A 21,256-nucleotide genomic window follows, 5' to 3' on the forward strand; every position below is an offset into this window, starting at 1 on the left:
AGGTCATGTAGAAATGTTGAGTTCCATTCTAGACTTTGTTTCTTTTTTTAGAATTTTTTTTTTAATTTTAGGTGGACACAATATCTTTATTTTATTTTTAATGTAGTGGTAAGGATCGAACCCAGTGTCTCATGCATGCTAGGCAAGCACTCTACCGCTGAGTCACAACCCCAGCCCATTCTAGACTTTTGAATGTGAGATTCTGTTTGGAGATCTTTGAGAGTTGCACCTTCCAGAAATGTGGTTCAAAAGACCAGGAGAAATAGCAGACTTCCAGATCAAGCTATGTGTGGAAGCACAGCCATGCATGAGATCAAGTTAAAAGAGATCAGGACAGGACAGGAATGGAGAGTAGTTGAATGGGGCACCATAGGAGAAGGAGTCAGAAGTATAGGACTGCAGGTCTCTGGGGCCAGGACTGGACAGCAGCCGTGGGATCAAATACTGCTGAGGTGACCCAACAGCTGGAGCCAGGCAAGTAGAGTGGAAATGCACTTGGCACTAGGAATAACAATGTGACTATTGTAAGGGTAGGAAGAGATAATTTCTTGCAAAAGTTTCATCATGGAGGAAAGCAGAGTATGGAAAGATTTTCAATGGCCTCTAAAGTGCCACATGCTATTCAGTGTGACTAATCTGTAGCCTTACCTACTACGTACCCTGTCTTTTCAAGGAAGCAAGAAGTATGATATTCATTTTTTAAGAGACTTGTGTTTTTTAAAACTACTATATTTAGTTTCTCTGTTTAGTTTATAAAATGACTCATTTCCTCTTCATGTATTTAATAGGAAGAAGCAGAGGGGCAATGATAAAATTAATAAAACTGTGATTTTTGCCCTAGGGTTTGTTTTCTTTCTCACCTAGGTTACTTTTGAAATTTTAATAAGAAATTTTTCAGTGTTTCTTTTTCTGCTCCTATTGCCCACAGTCTGTAGAACATTTAAATTTTAATATAAATTGTTCTGATTTTCTCAGCAAGAAGTGATAAATGGATTTGGGTATATTTAACATAGATGGAAGGGTAACTTTTCTGAGTATTCCTGAAGTTTTATTATGGTTTTATATTGTAATAATTTAATAAGTATATATATTTAAAACAACCAAGAATGTATTTCTCTTATATTTGTATATTTGCAATTTTTAATAGTTTTTTTTTTGGAGACAGTCTTACCATGTTACTCAGGCTAATCTTGAACTTGTGGGCTTAAAGGATCCTCCTGCTTAAGCCTGTACCGGGTACAACAGACATGTGCTACCACATCTGATTTGAATTATAATTTTTTATTAGATTTTTATAAATTTGTTTTTGTGTTTATATAATGTTTACAAGTTTTGTTATACATAGCAAAATAATTACCACAGGTAAATTTATATACCCATCACCTTCTGTAATTACCTTTTTGTGTTAAGGGCACTTGAAGTCAACTGTCTTCGCAGATTTTCAGCATTCAATGTTGTATTTTTAACTGCTGTCCTCATGTTGCACATTGGACCCCTAGACTTATTTGTTCACCAAATGTAATATTTCAGTCACAGAAGGAAAAATACCATCTGATCTCACTTATATGCAGATTCTAAAATCAATGCAAAGAATTGGAATCAGAGGGTAGAACAATGGTTACTAGGGGTGGGGAGAGAAATTTTGGAATAGACCAGAAGGTATTGCAATTCTAGGATGAATGATAATTTTTTTATTTTGATCTATCATTTCAGATGGCAAACCCTTGTCATTAAAAATCACACTGCTCTATTACTCCTTTTGGATGGGGGTTATTGGAGATCAAACTCAGGTTTTGTGAACACTCAGTGCTTTGTATGCACTCCACCACTGAGCTTCATTCCTGGTCATTATTACTCTTCTTATAAGTCACTAAGTTCTTACAAAAAGCAAGTAAGAGATTTTTTTTATTTCTCTAATTACTGGCTTTTGTGATTTTCCTTTTTCCTTCAGAGCCTTTGGACATTCTTCATTGAGAACAACATTTCCCATAGTACACTAGTGGCGTTATTCTATCACTTTGTTCAAATAGTCCATTTGAAAAATGTCAATGTACAATATCGAGAATATGGTCTTCATGCTGCGGGGCTTTATTTTTTGTTATTAGAAGTACCAGGTATGTATACCTTCTTCTGTCTCCTGTGAGGGTTCAGCATCATCTGTGGATTCAACAAACTATTGGATGGGAAATATTTAAAAAGAAAAATGTTACACTGTTATTGATGCATTATATATATATTTAGGCCTGCGATGGTTGCCTCTATTGAACATGAGCAGACTTTTTTTCTTAAACAGTGCAAACAGTGCAGTATATCAACTACTTATCATTTGCATTGTATTTGGTATTGTATGTAGAGGTGATTTCAAGTGTGCTGGAGCATGTATGGAGGTTAATGCAAATGTGCTATTTTATACTAAAAAAAAAAAACTTGAACATTCTTGAGTTTTGGATTCTGATGGGGGTCCTGGAACCAATCACCTGCAGATACCAAAGGATGACTGTGCTTGATACAGTAGGACAAATCATTTGTTATTTTTTTTTTCTGTGTTGTTTTCAATGCTTACACATTTTTTTACTTATAAAATGAAGCAGTGGTAACCAGTCTCTTAGAGTTGTTCCAAAGATTAAAGGAAAGCAAGTACATGGCATATTATAGGTGTTTGAAAGATGTCTTTCTCTTTTAACATTAGACGTGTTTGTTTTCTGAAATGATGCTATATCTATAACCTAATACACATAATCTGAGAAGTATCAAGCTGGAGGGGGAATGCTTCTCAACTTCAAGAACTCTGCTCCTACCCCCTCCTAGCCCTTGTATAAAATTCTGATTCTGTCCTCTTTTCTGACTTACTGTTAAAATTGAGAAAAGCTTCTCTGAGGAGTCATTGTGTTATAGCTTTCCCATGTGAGTATTAAAAATAGATTAAAACCATTCTGATCAACAAAGTGTGAAAGCAACTAGGAATACTCGATGAAGGAAACAACCGAAAAGGATTCTATTTATGAAATCTATTCTTCTTTTTCCTTGTGCTTGTCATAGTGCTTAGGTTAGCTGTTCTTCCTGTGGGAAGTGAAGAAGTAGAACATTGAGCTGGAGCTAAAGAACCTAAAATTTTGTTTTTCTTTGTGGTGCTGTAGATTGAACCAAAGTCCTTATGCATGCTAGGCAAGCACTTTACCACTGAGCTACATGCCTCCAACCTATTTATTACAGAAAAGAAAGTCACAGGATTGGTCAAATTGGCCTGCTTGTGTGTATAAATGCATTTGTAATTCATGTTAAGGATTTTTTCAGAATGGCTTGGGAACAGGTAAAAATATATTTAAAACCTTGAACAACAATTTGTTATTAATGCTTCCTTAATGACTTGCTCCTAAAGAATTTAGTTGCTAAGTGTTGTAGTATCTCGGTTGTAACTGGGCCATCTCAGAAAAGTGGTAGTTTTAGAAATTTTGTTTCACTCCTGCCTTTCACTGCCAGATGATTCGGATTGATATTTATGCCTTAGCTATATTCTCGCCAATTACCTTCTGTTTTAAATGTCTCTGCAGTATGGTTGGGATGCTGTTGATACTTAGTATTCATTCACAGTTTTCAAGAGTTTCTTGGCTGTTCCTTGTTCCTTACATTTCTGTATGATTTGTAGGTTCTGCATGTGAATTTCTACAAAAAATGACAGCTGGGATTTTGACAGGGATTGCATTGAATCTGTAGATCATTTTGGGGAGTGTTACCATCTTAATGTTGTCTCCCAATCTGTGAATACAGGATATCTTTTCATTTATTTTAGGTCTCTTTAAATTTGTTTCAATGATGTTTAAATGATAGTTTCAGTGTATAACTCTTACACTTATTTTGAATACTTATTCCTAAATATTTTTTGTTTTTTTTTTTCAATGCTATTATAAATGATATTGTTTTCTTAATTTCATTTTTGGATTGTTTAGTAGTAGCAATGAGATGATTTTTGATTATTTATCTTGTATCCTTCAGCCTTGCTAAAACTCATTTATTGGTCCTAAAAGAATTTTTTCAACATAAGACCATATCATCTGTGAATAGACACAGTCTTACTAATTTATTTACAATTTGGCTATCTTTTATTTTTCTTACCTTATTGCTCTAGCTAGGATCTCCCATACAATGTTGAGTAGATGTGAACCAGGGCTTTATACAGGTAGGCAAGCACTCTACACTGACCTGCATCCTAGCTCTTTAAAAAAAATTACTTTGATAAATGGGCTAAGGATCTGAACAGACACTTCTCAGAAGCAGAAATACAATCAATCAAGAAATATATGAAAAATGTTCAACATCCCTAGTAATTAGAGAAATGCAAATCAAAACTACACAGAGATTTCATCTCACTTCAGTCAGAATGGCAGTTATCAAGAATACAAGCAACAATAAATGTTGGCAAGGATGGGGGGGGGGGGGAAGCTACACTCATACGTTGCTGGTAGGGCTGCAAATTGGTGCAACCACTATGGAAAGCAGTATGGAGATTCCTTAGAAAACTTGGAATGGAACCACCGTTTGACCCAGTTGTCCCACTCCTAAGATTATACCCAAAGGACTTAAAATCAGCATACTATAGTGACTCAGCCACATCAATATTTATAGCAGCTTAATTCATAATAGCTAAGCTGTGGAACCAACCTAGGTGCCCTTCAGCAGCTAAACAGATGAAGAAAATGTGGTATACATACACAATGGTGTATTACCAAACCATTAAGAAGAATGACATTATGACATTTGCCAGTAAATGGATGGATCTGGAGAATATTATGCCAAGCAAAATAAGCCAATCCCAAAGAACCAAAGGCTTGAATGTTTTCTCTGATATACAGATGCTAATTCACAATAAGGGGTGAGGGTAAGAGAATAGAGGTACTTTGGATTAGGCAGAGTGGAGTGAAGAGTAGGCAATGGGTAGTTATGGGAGTAGGAAGGATAGTAAAATGGATAGGAAACTATTACCCTCTGTGCATATATGATTACATAACTGATGTAATTCCACATCCTGTACAACCAGAAGAATGAGAAGTTATACTCCATTTATGTATGATGTGTCAAAATGCATTCTATTGTCATGTGTAACTAATTAGAACAAATAAAAAATATAAATAAAAAAATTACTTTGAGATAGGGTCTCACTAAATTGTCCAGGCTGGCCTTGAACTTGTGATCATCCTGCCTCAGCTTTCCAAACTGCTGGGATTACAGGTACACTACTGAACCCTGTTTTTAATCTGTGTATTTGTGTTTGAAGGGTTTCTTACACACTGTCTGTTACTGGGTTGTATTTTTTATCCTTCTGATTGTTTAAATTACACTTCATATAATTTCAGTATGGATGGTTGACAACTTGCTATTTATATTTTGTTTATCCCATTCCATCTGTTTTTGTTCCATTTGTCCCTCTTTCTGTGTTTTTTTGTTGTTGTTGTTGTTGTTGTTGTTTTAATGGTGATTTCTTTAGTACCCTATAAATCTCTTTTGGCTTATTATATATGCTTTTTTGAATGTATGTAAGTACTTGATTTGGGTCTATCCTCATATACTATTCTGCTGACTTACACATAATGCAGTAACCTTAAGATGGTATATTTTCCTTTCTTCTTTGCATAGGTATACAAACTTTTGCTTCTATATGTTGTAAACCCTATGATTCATTAACATTTCTTCTTTATTTTTATAGAATTTTTTAAATCAAGAAAATAAATAAAAGTTGTCATCTTCATGTAATTTTTCTTCAAGAACTTTTATTTAATATTTCTTATAGTGCAGGTCTGATGGAGATCAACTCTCATGGATTTTGACTGCACAAAATGACTATTTCACCTTTAATCATGTTTTTGCCAAATATAGAATTTTAGGTTGATAGGTTTTTTGTTTTATATTGGTTTGATTTGCTTCTTTTCATTTGGTAGTCTAAAGATGTTTCATGGTTGTCTCATTTACATATTTACGATGTTTCTGATGAGGCATCTGTGATTTGGGTTTTTTTTTTTTTTTTTTTTTTTTTTTCTTGGTACAAGGGATTAAACTCAGGGGGCACTTAACCACCGAACCATATCCCCAGCCCTTTTTATATTTTATTAGAAACTGGGTCTAGACCTTGATAAGTTGCTGAGGCTGGGCTTGAACTCAAGATCCTCCTGATTTTCTGGGATCACAGGTGTGTGCCACTGTGACTGCACATCTGTGATTTTTAACATAGTTCCTCTATATGCTTTGTGTCTTTTTTTCAAGGAGTAGGGGAGGGTGTTTGATTACTTGTAAGATTTTCTGTTTCAGCAATCTGATTAGATATGCTTCATTATAATTTCCTTTGTATTTATCATGATTGAGTTCATTAAGTTTCTTGGATCTTTGTATTTATAGTTTTCAACAAATTAGGAATTTTTCAGTTACATTTCTTCAAATGTTTTCTTAGCTTCCTTTTTTCTGGGACTCATGGTAAACTGATATTCTTCCTTAGCTTACCCAGTCTTTATTAATCTTTTTTAATTTCTATATTTCTACTTTAAGTTTGCTTATCTTTATTTTTGTAATGTCTAATCGACTATTAAAAGCATCCAGTGCATCTGGTGAAAGTTTCTTTTCCAGATCAAGGAAATTCCATTTGATTCTTTAATTTTTTTTTTCATTTCTCTCTTAATTATTCTAATATCTACATTTAAATCTTAAACCTGTTTTTTGTTTTTCCTTTTTCAGTGCTGGGGACTGAACCCATGGCCTTATTAAGCACATGCTGTACCACTGGGCTATATTCCCAGCCCTAATTCTTGAGCTTATTTATAATATCTGCTTTAAAGTTGTTGTCAGGTAGCTCCATTATCCCTATTGTTCTTGGACTGTTTCTGTTGACTAGTTTCTGTTTCATGGGGTACACTTTCCTTGTTTAGCATACTTAGTAATTTTTTTATTGGATAGTAGACAAAGATTAGGTTGTTGAATGTCTGGATTTAAGTATGTCTTGATAGACAACTTTTGGTAGAGTAACTTGATTCTATGGAAGCTTTTAAAAATCCTTTATTATGACAGGTAATAAAGCAGCCTTTACTCAACATCTAGTTTAGTCCTACTATTAAGATGTATCTGATTGCTTCAGAGTTCTATCAAGGTCTCCACTCAGGCTGTCTATAGAGTTCAAACTTCTCAATCCTATGTGAGTTGTGAAAATAATTCCTCTTCTGGTGCCTTGGAAAGTTTTTTTTTGTTGTTGTTTTTGTTTTTTTCTTTTTAGCCATCCATAATGAAGTTTTACCCGACATGTACATATCTTACATTTAGCCCTATGCAGATTTCTATTATTTTTTAATGTACTCTTCCTTATAAATTCTAGCTAGCCCTGTCTTTCTGACTCTCATGTCTCAACTTAGAAACACCATCATAATCTGTACAGATTTATCATTTCTTTCCTGTTGTCCAGAAATTACTTGTAGAAATAAAACTGAGCCAATTTCAGGATTTACCTTTGTTTCCCTTTTCCTAAGGATTGCTTTCCTTATGCCACTAGTTTCTCAATGCCTTAAAATAGTTATTCTTGACATTTTGGTCTGGTTTTAAATTGTTTATGGTAGGAGGGCAAGTATAAAATCAATTGTTCTGTCATAGCCAGATGAAGGAATGCTGTTATTTCTAATTCAACACTATTGCTTACCCAACAAGCTGAAGTTAAAAATGATTCCTTTTTTGCCAAAGGATGATTATTATTCACAGTTAATGAAAAGCCTGTATTTTACTTTTTTAACTTTATTATCTGTTGTTATAGATGTATCTCAAGATAATTATATGTAAGTTGCTTATTCTTTATTCTTTTTTTAATTTATATATAACCGTGGAATGCATTACATTTTTTATTACATATATAGAGCACAATTTTTCATATCTCTGGTTGTATACATAGTATGTTCACACCATATTCTTTATTCTTTATGACTAGGTAGTGTAGCCAATCAAGTATTTCACCCAGTAATGTTTGACAAGTGCATTCAGATTCTAAAGAAGAGCTGGCCTCAGGAATCTAACTTGAATCGAAAAAGAAAGAAAGAGCAACCTAAGAGCTCTCAGGCTAATCCAAGGGGGAACAGAAAAAGAGGAAAGCCACTGAGGAAAGAGGATACTGAGGTAAGAAGTAAGTGGAATAATAAAATGTATTTATACAAAAACAAGATTTTAATCATGATTATAACCAAAAGATCTTAAACTATCATCTGCTATCCTCTATGAGTTGAGGTTGCCTCTTAGGCTTTGTATAGTACTGAAGTCCTATTTCTGCCTTGTCATCTTTTACCCTCATCATCATCTTTCCATAGGCTTATTCCCAAGTGTGCTTGGCAGCGTGCTAACTGGTATAATTTTTGCATTATCTTACTGTCATTAGAGAGGGTGGTTGAAGTATCCCAAGGACTTATGTTCATGAAAATAAAATAAAATAGCATGATTTCCAAATTCTTATATGACAAAATAGGATGATAGCATTTACTGACATCAAAACATCTTAGAAACACAAGATTTTTCATTGACAAAAAATAGAGAGGTAAGAAACTCCTATAGTAGTCAACCAGTTCAGTGATTACCGCTTGACCATGGAGACTTGATCAAAGTCACATCACATCAGCAACTCAGCTACTGCCGGAGTTTAGCTGGCCTTGATTTGGATAAAGTGAAAGGCATGGGACAAAGTGTTAGGCATTACTAAATAGTCACTTACACATTTTTTGCTAATCCAGATAGATGAAATCATAGAAGAAGAAGAAGATGATGAAGAGAATATTTATTATTCTGCCCGGGACCTTTCTCAAATTCGAAATGCCATCTTTCAACTTTTGAAGAATTTTTTAAGACTTCTGCCCAAGTTTTCCCTCAAAGAAAAGCCACAGTGTGTACAGACTTGTATAGAGGCAAGTGAAAATCCAAATAATTTTAATTTGAAAGGTATAGATCATAACTGATAATTTGTAGAGTAAGAAAAATTACACTTTTTCTTGGTATTTCTCTTCCAGGTCTTTGTCACATTAACTAATTTTGAGCCAGTTCTTCATGAATTTAATGTTTCACAAGTCAGGTGAGCCATTAAATCTTTCAGTGCTACAATTTAAATATTGTATAATAATTTTGATCCAACAGAAGTATAGATGCTGTTTTATTCTAATCGGCATATGGGTAGAACTTATTCATTTAAATACTAATTATAGATGAGCCCTGAGAGAGTATACACCTCTAGTCCCAGCTACATAAAAGGCTGAGGCAGGAGGATTGCTTGACTCCAGGAGTTCAAGGTCAGCACAACAGAGTAAGACTATATCTCAAAAAAAATAAATAAGTAAAATAAAAAGTACTAATAAAACAAGGCGTATAGGGTCAAGGAATATTCTTAGTGAAATCTTGTCTTTTAACCATTGGTTTGCCTTTTTTCTTTAGAAACCTTAACCAAGCAAAGTACATTCCAGAACTGGCTTATTGTGGATTGTATTTGCTGTGTTCCCCAATTCATGGAGAAGGAGATAAGGTAAAGGAGAGAAGGATTTAATTTAGCTACTAGTTGTATTGAAAGAAGGCAAATCACATAATGGAAAGGTGTTAAAAAAATTGATAGTTGAATGTGATGGCACTTGCCTATAATCCCAGCTACGAGGTAGCTGATGCCAGAGGATAATGGGTTTGAGGCCAGTCTGGGCAACTTATGGAAACCCTGTCTAAAATAAAATTTTAAAAAGTGCTGGGGATATAGTTCAGTAGTAGAACACCCTTGGGTTCAGTCCCCAGTACAAGCACTCAGTGGCTGAGTGCATGGCCCTTGGTTCAATTCTCAATACCACCAAAGAAAAAAATCCTGGTTTCACTTCCCAAGATTTCAGGTTCCTATAGTCAATTGCAGGGAAGAAGAAGGATGAGCATGGTGAGTATGGCACAATAAGATTTCTTTGTGTGTTTATGGTACTGGGGATTGAACCCAGGGGCACTGTAACACCGAGCTATATCCCCAGCAACCAAAAATTTTCAGACATTTTGGTTCAGTTTTAGAGTTGTTCAGGGCAGTTGGAGGGCAAGTATAAAATCAGTTACTCTGTCATGGCCAGATAAGGAAATACTGTTGTTTCTAATTCAACATTGTTGCTCACTCCTAAGCTAAAGTTGAAAATGATACTTTTTTGCTAAATGTCTTAAATCTAACTAAGTTGCCAAGGCTGACCTCTAACTTGTGATGGCCCTGCAGTCATCCTCCTGAGTTGTTAGGATTACTGGTCTGCACCACTATGTCTGGCTTTATTAAGATACTTAGAGAAAGACACTACATTCACATAACTTTTATTATATATTTTTATATGTTGTAATTGTTCTATTTTATTGTGAAGTGTTCTTGTTAATTCTCTTAATATGCCTAATTTATAAGCTAAACTTTATCATAGGTATATACACGTAGGAAAAAACTTAGTATACAGTATAGGGTTTAATATTAAACAGTTTCAGGCATCTACCAGGGGGTCTTGGTATATATCCTCTGTGAATAATGGTCAACTGCTGCAATACCATTTTAATTTACTAGATCATTTGCAAGAACTTCTATTACTTGTAAGATAAAAACTAGCACTATTTCTGTTTGCTGTCCAGTTTCATTGTCAAGTTTATATCCAATATATTTGATAGCTGCGGGAAAGGTTTCAGAAAACAAATGGTTCTGGTGTGAATTAAGTAGGAAGAACAGATAAACTGCTGCACAGTTACTAGTACAGAAATATTCATCAAATTGTCTTAAAAAGAATAGACAGTCATAGAATTTTCAAGTTTCCCTTGTCAATTCATGTGTGCCCAGTATATCTATTATTATTTGTATTATTTTAATTGATATTCTACAGAAATTTTATAGGAGTTCCTAATGATATCTGTATTCCTCCCCCTAAATTACCTCAGAAGTTTTGCCAATAAGCATCATGGTTAGGGTAATAATTAAGTCACAGGACTTTGATCTATCTCATCTCCCCCCCTCACACCCAGTTCTCTGTTCTAAGTCCTGTGACTTTTAGTGGCTATCATATGGTTAACTTACAGAGGCAGTATGTGGTGGGTAAAAAGATTTTGGGGCGCGCTTGGGGTTCTACCTATCTGTGTTCAAATTCTGACTCCACTACTTATTAACTACATATCCTTGTATGAGTTACTCAACCTTGTGAAAGCTTGAGGTTTGTCATAGGATTAAATGAAATTAAGCATGCCAAACACTGAGCAAAATGTCTATTTAGAGACCTTTCAGTGTTTTATAATTTATTATATGTCATTTCTTTGAAATTGAACTGTAGATGTAATTCACAGAAGTATTTTTAATTTTCATGCCCTTTTTAACATTTTTAAAAGATAAAATAAATAGGAAATACATCCTTTTAGGTCCACTGTATCTCTACAAATGGTGTGTCTTTTAAATTGTGATAATATTGACCTGAGGTTAGGCAACTTGGTTTTAGCCTGATCTTTAATTACTTGTCCTTGGACAACCCACCTTTGGAGCTTCTTTTGTTATCTGTAAAGTGGAAACTATACATTGTCCTGCTTACCTCATGGAGTTGTTGAGAAGCTTAAAACTAAATACAGTAAAGTCTAGTTATATATATGAGAGGGCTTAATGCAACACCTACCACATACTTAGTTTTACAGTAAATGTTTTATTTGCCAGGTGAAAAAATTATATGCAATGATATCTTGGAAGGTGCTTTGTAAACTTCAAGTAAAATATAAGTATAAGGTATTCTCTCCCCACTTTTTAATGAGGGGATTTTAATAGTATTGTTTACTATTTATAATTGGCAGTTCTCCTCTTGCCCTAAATTCTGGGTTATAATATGCAGGGAATGTTTGTTAACTTAAAGCAATTCTTTCAAAGTGTTTACATTGTTCATTTATTGAATAGCTAATTACCTAAGAAATATATCCCCAGTGTTCAGCCAGAAATTCTTTTAACTCAGCCTCTTTTTAGATGGCTCAAAATGTTTTACTATAGTCTATATACTACTTTTGAGGCTCTTGGACTCTCTTATATCTTAAATTGACTTTTCTTTTCTCTTCTAGGTTATTGGTAGCATTTTCCATCAAATGCTAAATGTAATATTGATGTTAGAAGTAAAAGGATCCCATCGTGCCCCCCTTACTATTACATCACAAGTCATTAATCGTAGAAACCAAGCAATCCAGTTTATCAGGTGAAGCACACAAATGTTGACTTTTTACTCTCTATCACATTCCCTCAGTTATCTGGGCCCTGCACTAACATAATTTCTGACATTTATGGAGTTGGAATATGTATCCCAGTGGTAGTTTTATGAGTCAAAATAATTTGGTTCTTGTGGTCTGTATCACTGCCTCTGCATTTTGAGATAGACAACCTATAATCATGGGTTAGAGCCATCCTCTAGGTTAATTCCAGTCATCCGTGTGATCAATTGCTAAGAAAGGACAATTGCCTCCTTTTCTATCATTTTTGCTTGTGTTCACCTCTGCAACAGAAAAGGAAGTTGGACTTCTTCTTCATTTCTGTTTCTAGTCTTTTTGCTTTTGTTCTTCTCCCATTTCCCCCTTTTTCTTCTAATTTTTCTATTACCCTCTTCCTACAGAAGATAATTCCTGAAGGAAAAAAGTAAATTGCATTTACTTCCTTAGCAAAAATTGAAAGACTACTTTTCCTCCCACAAATCATTCAACTCTGCTTAAAAATTCCATCATTAACTTTATTGGGAAAGACATGTTTGCTCTGTCCTTGGCTTTTTTTTCCTTCCTTCCTTATTTCTATTATAGCATGGAAATGCAGAAGAGAAGTGGTATGTGCACATGAAAGTTTTACATACCTACAGGTGTGTGGTGTGGTTGGAGATGCAGTATATAGATGGTATCTGGTCACTGAGCAAATGTCCCTCACTAAGGACTTATGTAAATATTAAACAACTGTTTTAAAAGGAAGCACTGTCACTTTGGATTTGATAGTTTTTACAGTTAATCATGTTTCCAGTTATAATAATACTCGTAATAGTACAAATAAACTTAATGCTAAAATTGGATCAAGTATTACAGTAATTTCTTTTGAAGAAGTAATGTTACAATTGCTTTAAAGTATCAGCATTTCATTTATCTGCCACAAGGTGGTACTGTGTCTTAGTCTGTTCTTATATTTACCCTAAAAGGACATAGGATATATTTTACATCTTAATATGAAATTTAATAGTCAAAAGAGTTTTATGAAGATTTCATTTTTTACTCTTCCGTGACAGTTCAACTTCTCAGCAGCAGCTCTCTTAAGCAGTGCATAGGAAGTCCTTAACAGTTTTGTGCTGATATAATATATATAATTAAAAAAAAAAAATATATATATATATATATATATATATTTATATAAAGTGTATACATGTTAAATATATATAGTATATACATTTCCTTAAGATATATCTTTATTCTTTATTTTTCTGAAATAGTTCTTATAATATGGGAGTAGATTATTTTTAATGTATAGGATTGTTTTTAATATTTGGGATTTCTAATAATTTTTGAGGACAGAGTCAAGGGTAATAACTATTATGTTTTGAAAAAGAGGCATATTGTAAGCAGTTGGTATGTTTTCTTTTAAATAGCTCACTTGTGGATGAACTAAAAGAAAGTATATTTCCAGTCCTTCGTATTTTATTGCAGCACATCTGTGCCAAGGTATCATTTGCATTACTACTAGTAGCAAAAGTAATAGTAATAATAGTAATATTGTAATAATATGTAAGTACATAATTATTAGGAAGTGTGTGCCTGTATTTGTTCTTGGGAATGAGTAGTTTTATTGAATACTTGATGTTTCCCAAAACAGTGTTTTTTTCAAAAAAATAAGCTTTATATTTTAGAAAATATTAAACACAGAAACAGAGTTGTATGATAATCCACCAAGTAAAACAAAACCCATTTTTACCAATTTTGTGTTATTTATTTCTCCCCAACATATTTTTGGAGTAAATTCCATCATATCTTTTCACTCATAATATTTCACATGTATATTCCGTAGGATAAGCATTTTAAAACATAACCTAAACAAAACAGTAATTCTCTAATATTATCCACTGTCAAGTCAATGTTCATTTCCATGAGTATCTTAAATTTATGTGACTGTTTTGACAAATGATTCTTAGTTTGAACCCTATGGGCCCTGGAGATCCATAGACTCTTAAATTGTATACTAAATTTGTATTTGCATTTTCCTTGAGAAAGGATTTATGGTTTAATTTTCAAATGGGCCTGAAACCTAAACTTTATAAGTCATTTACTTAACACTTAAAGATTATTCAACTAGCTATTCTCACTAATGTTCAACTTGTATTACAACATGAGTTTCACTTGTCCTATAGGAGGTTATTAGCTAGACAACTTTTCTCTTTCTGTGTTTCAGGTGATAGATAAATCAGAGTATCGTACTTCTGCAGCTCAGTCCCTGGTTCAGCTGCTCAGTAAACTTCCTTCTGCAGATTATGCTACATTCGTTGCCTGGCTTTACAAATACTCACGAAGTTCTAAGGTAGGCAATGTATCTGCATGAAATCCTGGGTTCTGGCTCTGCAAACCTCTAATGACAGCCAGATCTGAATGAAGAAGGGTTTCTTTGGTTCTCCTACTGATGATAATTCTTATGATTTTACTTTACCAGATCCCACATCGGGTTTTTACTCTTGATGTTGTCTTGGCTCTCTTAGAGCTGCCTGAAAGAGAGATAGATGGCACTGTCTCCTTGGAGCATCAGAAGTTCCTTAAGCACAAATTCTTGGTGCAAGAAATTATGTTTGATCGTTGTTTAGACAAGGCACCTACTGTCCGTAGCAAGGCACTGTCCAGCTTTGCACATTGTTTGGAGTTGTCCATTAGCAATGCATCAGAGAGTGTATTGGAGCTCCTCATTAACAGTAAGTAGGAGAGGCTGAGGGCATATCTCAGTGGTAGAATATATGCCTAACATGTTCAACGCCCTGGCTTCAAACCAAAGCACCATAAAAAAGGGAAAAAAAAAAAAAAGAAGAAGAATCAAGAAATGGACTGCAAGATGATCATTCTTTGTTATGGCAAGAATAATGGATCTGATATGATTAAATTTCACTCTCATAAATCATTTTGAGTATATTTGGGGGTAGGGGTGTTGGAAATGGAATCTAGGGCCTTGCACTTGCTAGGCATGTGCTCTGCTACTTTTCTGTACCTCCAGCTTCAAATGACTTTTAAAATAGGGAGGCCTAATTAATTTTAAAGTTCCTTGTAAAGAATGTCATATATTCATATTTTAGAGGTAAAGTTGTTGTCTGCCTTTCCAGTTACTTTACGGTGTGGGGCATTGCATTATAGGGCCATATGTTCCCTTCTAGGAAACATTATCAATTGTCAGCTATTTAGAATACATGCTTTGTCTTTAGGTCTGATTATCTTGAATTTGATTCCTCTATGGATTCTTACTCAGGGTTCATGACACTTTTTCCCTGTTATGTATCTGCTTATTTTTAGGTCCGATAGTTTCACAACTAGGGACTCATACTGGTACCTTACTGAGAAATTCATCAGGTAATATATCAATATATTTTTAAATATTAATAATTGTTTTTAAAGACTTGCTAAACATTTGAAATATTTTTTCTGCCACCATATTTACCTGTTTTAATGTTGTACTTTGCTTCTATCAAAGAAGTTCATTTCAGTAATAACTTAGTAACTTAAGTGAGGAACATGTCTTACTGATACTATTAAAAATGTAACAGATTTTTACCTTAACTAGTGTATTTTTTTTTCTAGCTTTTTCCTACCAGAGACAGACAATTAACCCTTCTGAACCCTCAGGGGAGTTGAACGTAAACAATAGTGGTGAAGTTGGATCTAGAGGTATGTCAGATTTTATCATTATCAAATGGGTAGTACTAAAAATTTTTAATTTTTTTCTTATTTACTCTTAAGAATTAAGACACTTCCTTAAAAGTAAAATAATCTCTATTTTATCCTTAATTGATGCCTTTGTACTATACTGTATTTCACTTTAAGATGTAGAATAAAGTATTTCCTAGTTATCATGTACTAAACCCCAGTGTACTGTAACACTACAGAGAACATTAGCAAATATTTTAATTTCTTATTAAAATAGAGTGTTGTGTTGTGACACACGCCTGAAATCCCAACATTTTCGAATGCTGAGTCAGGAGGATCATAAGTTCAAAGCCAGCCTCAGGAAAAACAAGGTGCTAAGCAACTCAGTGAGACCTGTCTCTAAATAAAATACAAAATAGAGCTGGGGCTGGGGCTCAGTAGTTGAGTGCCCCTGACATCTGGGGTAAACCTCCATGCCCCGCCACCTGCCCCTGAAAAAATGTTACAAACTCTTGGGATTGCTGGTCAAAAAAAGAACTAGTTACTAGGGAATGTTCAATAGAGATTACATTTGTGTTTGGGGAAAGGTCACCACAAAGAAGGGGGAAAGACAAATAATACCTGATCCTGTTTCTTTTGTCATTCCAGAATCCAATTAATAAGTTACTGTGACATTTTTTAAAATTTTTTACATTTTTTTATTTGTTCTAATTAGTTAGTTATATATGACAGTAGAATACATTTTGACACTTCATACGTAAATGGTGTATAACTTCTCATCTTCTGGTTGTACATGATGTAGAATTACACAAATGCTATGAACATTCTTCTATAAGTTTAGTGTAGACACACACTGAAGTGGAACTGCTGGGTCATGGTGTAGCTATGTTTGACATTTTGAGGAACCGTAACTTTTTGTAATAGCTATACCATAATTGCAGTGAGTAATATGTGAAACCCAGGGTGCTTTACCACTGAGCTATGTCCCTAGCCCTTTTCATGTTTTATTTTGAGACAAAATCTTGCTAGATTGCTGAGACTGTTGATTTTACAATCCTCCCGCATTAGCCTCCTGAGTTACTAGTATTACAGGAATGTATCACCACCCTAAGTCAAATATTTGATTTTTAAATGTTCTTTTCTGTGGGTTGTATTTTCACTTTCTTCATAGTGTATTTGAGGCACAAAACACTTAATTTTTAAATTCAATTTATTTATTTTTTCTTGTGCTTTGCATGTCACAGCTAAAAAAAAAAAAAATTACCTAATCAAAAGTCGTAAAGATTTACTTACTCCTCTTCTAAGAGTTTCATAATTTTAGTTCTCATAATTAGGTCTTTGATCAATTTTGAATTAATTTTTGCATGTGGTACGATATTGGTTCATTCTTTGCATGTTGACATAGTACTGCTTGTTTGAAAGATGATGTTATTGGCAACTTTGTCAAAAGTAAGTTGATCAGAGATGTGTGAGTTTATTTCTGTACTCAATATTATACCATTGATCTAATATCTGTTTACATGCCAGTACCACCTTGCATTAATTACTGTTGTATTATAGTGCAGAAGAGGAAAATTAATATTTCCTCAACCCTCATGAGTTTTCAGTTGGAATGAATCCATGAAACAAAAGATAGATTGATGAGAAACTGAGAAATCTTAATGGGAAGTAACTCAAAGCAGTGGCTTAAACTCTACTTACCTCACCCCTTCAACAACAAGCAGTTAATTTGTGGGAAAATAGATTGGGGTGGGGGATGAAGTTTTAGGTTTGTTTGCAGATTCCTTTGGTGCTGCCTTTGGGCTATAAAAATCCAGAGTTGTCTCCAGTAGAAGAAAGTTTATATCCTTTCTTTATACAGAAAACAGAAAGGATAAAGAAAGGTTTTCCTCTGGTTTTTTTGAACTGGGGATTGAACTCAGGGGCACTCAACTACTAAGCCACATCTCCAAAAATTTACTCACAATCTATTTTGTATTTTATTTAGAGACATGGTCCCATTAAGTTGCTTAGCGCCTCACTGTTACTGAAGCTAGCTTTGAACTCTTGATCCTCCTGCCTCAGCCTTTTAAGCCGCTGGGATTAGAGGGGTACACCATTGTGCCCGGCTTGTTTAATGCTTCTTGATTGCCTTTACCTCAAAAATTTTTGTTTCAAGAGTCATTAAGGTGCTGGTTTCCTTCAATAATAATTCTCGAAATCAGAAAGTATAAGTTCTCCATATTTTTTCTTTTTCAAAATTGATAATTAGGGTCCCTCATATTTCCATACAAAATTTAGGATCAATTTTCAATTTCTACAAAACATGCCATCTTATATTTTCAAAGGGATTGATCTGTAGATCACTTGAGGGACTATTGCCATCTTACTGTAATAAGTCCCCTATTTTTTGAAGATTGGATTTCTCATTGTTTGGGTCTTTAGTTTGTTTCAGTGTTTTTTTGTTGTTTTCATTTGAGCAACTCTTTAAATTTAATTCCATGTATTTTGCTCTTTTTGTTGCTATTATAAATAAAATTGCTCTTTTCATTTTAAATTGTTCATTGTTTTTAGAAATGTTTTTTTTGAGTATTGATATTGTATCCTGCAATATGCTTACCTTGTTACTAGCTCTAATATTTGTGTGTGTGTGCGTGTGTATGTGTGTGTGTGTATTCCTTAGGATTTTCAACATAGAACATCAAGTCACCTATGAATAGTGATAATTTTGCTTCTTCCTTTCTAATCTCATTGCCTTTTGTTTCTTTGTCTTACCTATTTGCTCTAAGTAAACTCCATAGTACAGTGTTTCATAGAGAAACGAAGCATAAACATCTTGGTTTTTCCCTGTATTTGAGGAAAGCTTTTGGTCTTCACCATTGAATATCATGCTAGCAATGGTTTTCTTCCTCCCTTCCCCCAGGATAATCAGTATGAGGAAGTTTCTTTCTATTCCAAGTTTGTTGAACATTTTTATAATAAAAAGTGTTTAGGTTTTGCAAATGCCTTTTCTGCATCTATCAAGATGATTGGGTAGTTTTGTCCTTTATTCTGTTGCTATCACTTTTATGTCATTAGATTTTCACACATAGAATCAATATTTAATTCCTTACACAAATCCCAAGATACTTTTGTATCCTGATGGATTTGATTTCCAGTATTTTGTTTAGAATTCTAGTGTTTGTTTTTATAAGGGATATTAATCCCTTGTTTTCTTGAGAAGTCTTTGTCTGTTTTGCTGTCGTAGCAGTACTGTCCTAGTATGAGGTAGGAAAGTATGTTCTTCTCTTTTACCTTTTGAATAACTTGTGAAAGATTTGTGTTCATTTTTATCATTTGGTAGAATTCTACAGTAAAACCATCTGTTTCTTGGCTTTTGTATATGTGCAGTATGAAATTTTTTGATGACCAGTTCAGTCTCTTTACTTGTTATAGGTATATTCAAATTTTCTATTTTTTTTAAGTCAGTTTTGTAGTTTATACCTTTCTAGAAGTATGTCCATTCTATATTTTATTTTTTAAGGTGCCTTCTTATATATCTGCAGTTCCCAAAGTGTGGTTTGGGGGTCCTGAGGAATAACTAAGCCTTTTCCTAAGCCTCTTCCAGGGGGCCTTGAAATGAATACTTTGTTCATAATAATATCAAGACATCATTTACTTTCCACACCATGATTTTCTTGCAAGTGTAAATTGGAGTTTTCCTGAGGTCCTGAGATGTGTGAAATCATGACAAATAGAAGTGCAAATCCAGCTGGCTTTTATTAAACCAAACGTTAAAGACTTTTCAAAAATGTAAAACATTGCCACTCTTTTCATTTTTTTTTTTTTTGTCTTTGTTTTATTTTGGAAAATAAGAGTTATTTTTCATTTTAAAAGTGCATGTCTTACTATTTTGAAACAAATTTTAAAGTCCAGGCATGGTGGCTCACCCCTGTAATCCCAGCAATTCAGAAGTCTGAGGCAGGAGGATTGTAAGTTCAAGGCAACTTAGCAAGACCCTGTCTCAAAATTTAAAAATAAAAAGGGCTGGGAATGTAGCTCAGTGGTAAAGTGCCCCTGGGTTTTAACAAAACAAAACAAAGCATTTTAAATGTTTTTAAAATTCTCAATTTAAATTTCTAACTCATTAAAAATTATAATTCACATTATAAAAAGTTCTTTGGAGTCTTTAGCAATTTAAGTGTGGAAAGTTTAAAGTGACTGTTATATATTATCTCATTGAATTTTTAAAATAACCCTATGGGTTAGAGAACCCTGTTTACAGCTAAACAAAATAGAAAAGCTAAATAATTTTTAGAGGTAAGTTCCATATTCTAAAATCTAATTTTTTAATATTCCAGGATTAATATTTTCTAGTGACTACCTAATTATTTAAATTTTCTTCTTTTTCAATACTTTTCAGAATAATGTGATTTATTAGGATTTAAAATAAGCTAATTGAGAGAGTTTTTAGGAGGAGCGTATTTTCTCATTATTGGGTGGTGAAATGTTAGATAGCATCCTATGTTTTTCAGGAATAATTTTTGATGTTTCCTCAACAGAAAGATGTGTTATGGCAATGTTGAGAAAGAGAATCAGGGACGAGAAGACAAATGTCAGGAAGTCTGCGGTTCAGGTGGAGATTTTTCTATGCATTTAAAAAAATACTCTTTGTAAGCAGTAGAAACTTGGAAATACAAAGCAATATTTTTAAAATTTCAAGGCCATATTTATTACTTAACTTGACTTTTCATAGTTAACCCTGGTTCTGTTATAGATTAATTGTACAGAAGAATTATCTGCTTTTAAGCTTTTTTATTGGTTGTTAGCTTTTTAAAAAATCACAAATTTGTATCTATAATTTGTTTTGTTTAGATTCTTAATCTGGGAACCGTGGATGAATTTCCATAGGTTTGTAAAATTGATGGAAATTTTTAAAAATTTTATAAATATAAAAATTTTTGTCTGGAGAGGGGCCTTAGCTTTCATCAGATTGAGAAGTTGCGATGCTGTAGGGAACGGATGGATTCATACATGACTCTCAAAATGTTAAGAATCACATTTTTTAAGTATCCCTTGTCTTTGGTTTTTCTATACTTATGCTATAATCATCACTTCTTATTGTTTATATGCCTTCAGGTATTAGTGAATATTTTGAAACACTCTGACATCTTGGGTATGGAGGAGGACTTGTCGACTCTACAGGACCTCTGTCGGGACCCCGCAGTATCTGTCCGGAAGCAGGCCCTACAATCTCTTACTGAACTTCTTATGGTGAGAGGCAAAGCATTATGTATCTAATGCATGGTATTTTACATTAAAAGTAATTCTAGTGCTGGAGATATAGCTTAGTGGTAGAGCATATATTTTTCATGTTCAAAACCCCTGGGTTCAATCCCCAGCACAAAACAAATGAACAACAGCAACAAAT

The 21,256-nt window shown here is 33.8% G+C and overlaps 1 protein-coding gene across 3 annotated transcripts in view; it reads left to right on the forward strand.

Annotated features, from left to right (window-relative positions):
• Positions 1–21,256, forward strand: part of Ncapd3 (non-SMC condensin II complex subunit D3) — a 79,010-nt gene that overhangs the window by 6,095 nt on the left and 51,659 nt on the right. For 2 of the 3 annotated variants that reach the window (XM_058575301.1, XM_058575302.1), the window contains exons 4-16: positions 1,952–2,114; positions 7,952–8,136; positions 8,742–8,912; positions 9,015–9,076; positions 9,433–9,520; positions 12,073–12,203; positions 13,623–13,695; positions 14,420–14,545; positions 14,675–14,927; positions 15,517–15,573; positions 15,802–15,888; positions 20,388–20,461; positions 20,965–21,099. In XM_058575301.1, coding sequence (XP_058431284.1) covers positions 1,952–2,114; positions 7,952–8,136; positions 8,742–8,912; positions 9,015–9,076; positions 9,433–9,520; positions 12,073–12,203; positions 13,623–13,695; positions 14,420–14,545; positions 14,675–14,927; positions 15,517–15,573; positions 15,802–15,888; positions 20,388–20,461; positions 20,965–21,099 — 1,605 coding nt within the window. The remainder of the gene's footprint in view (positions 1–1,951; positions 2,115–7,951; positions 8,137–8,741; positions 8,913–9,014; positions 9,077–9,432; positions 9,521–12,072; positions 12,204–13,622; positions 13,696–14,419; positions 14,546–14,674; positions 14,928–15,516; positions 15,574–15,801; positions 15,889–20,387; positions 20,462–20,964; positions 21,100–21,256) is intronic. The other variant, XM_058575303.1, reaches the window with a different exon arrangement.

Source organism: Marmota monax, unplaced genomic scaffold (assembly GCF_021218885.2).
Source record: "Marmota monax isolate L192 unplaced genomic scaffold, Marmota_monax_Labrador192_F-V1.1 WCK01_AAM20220418_F8-fsc00062, whole genome shotgun sequence".
Lineage (NCBI taxonomy): Eukaryota > Metazoa > Chordata > Mammalia > Rodentia > Sciuridae > Marmota > Marmota monax.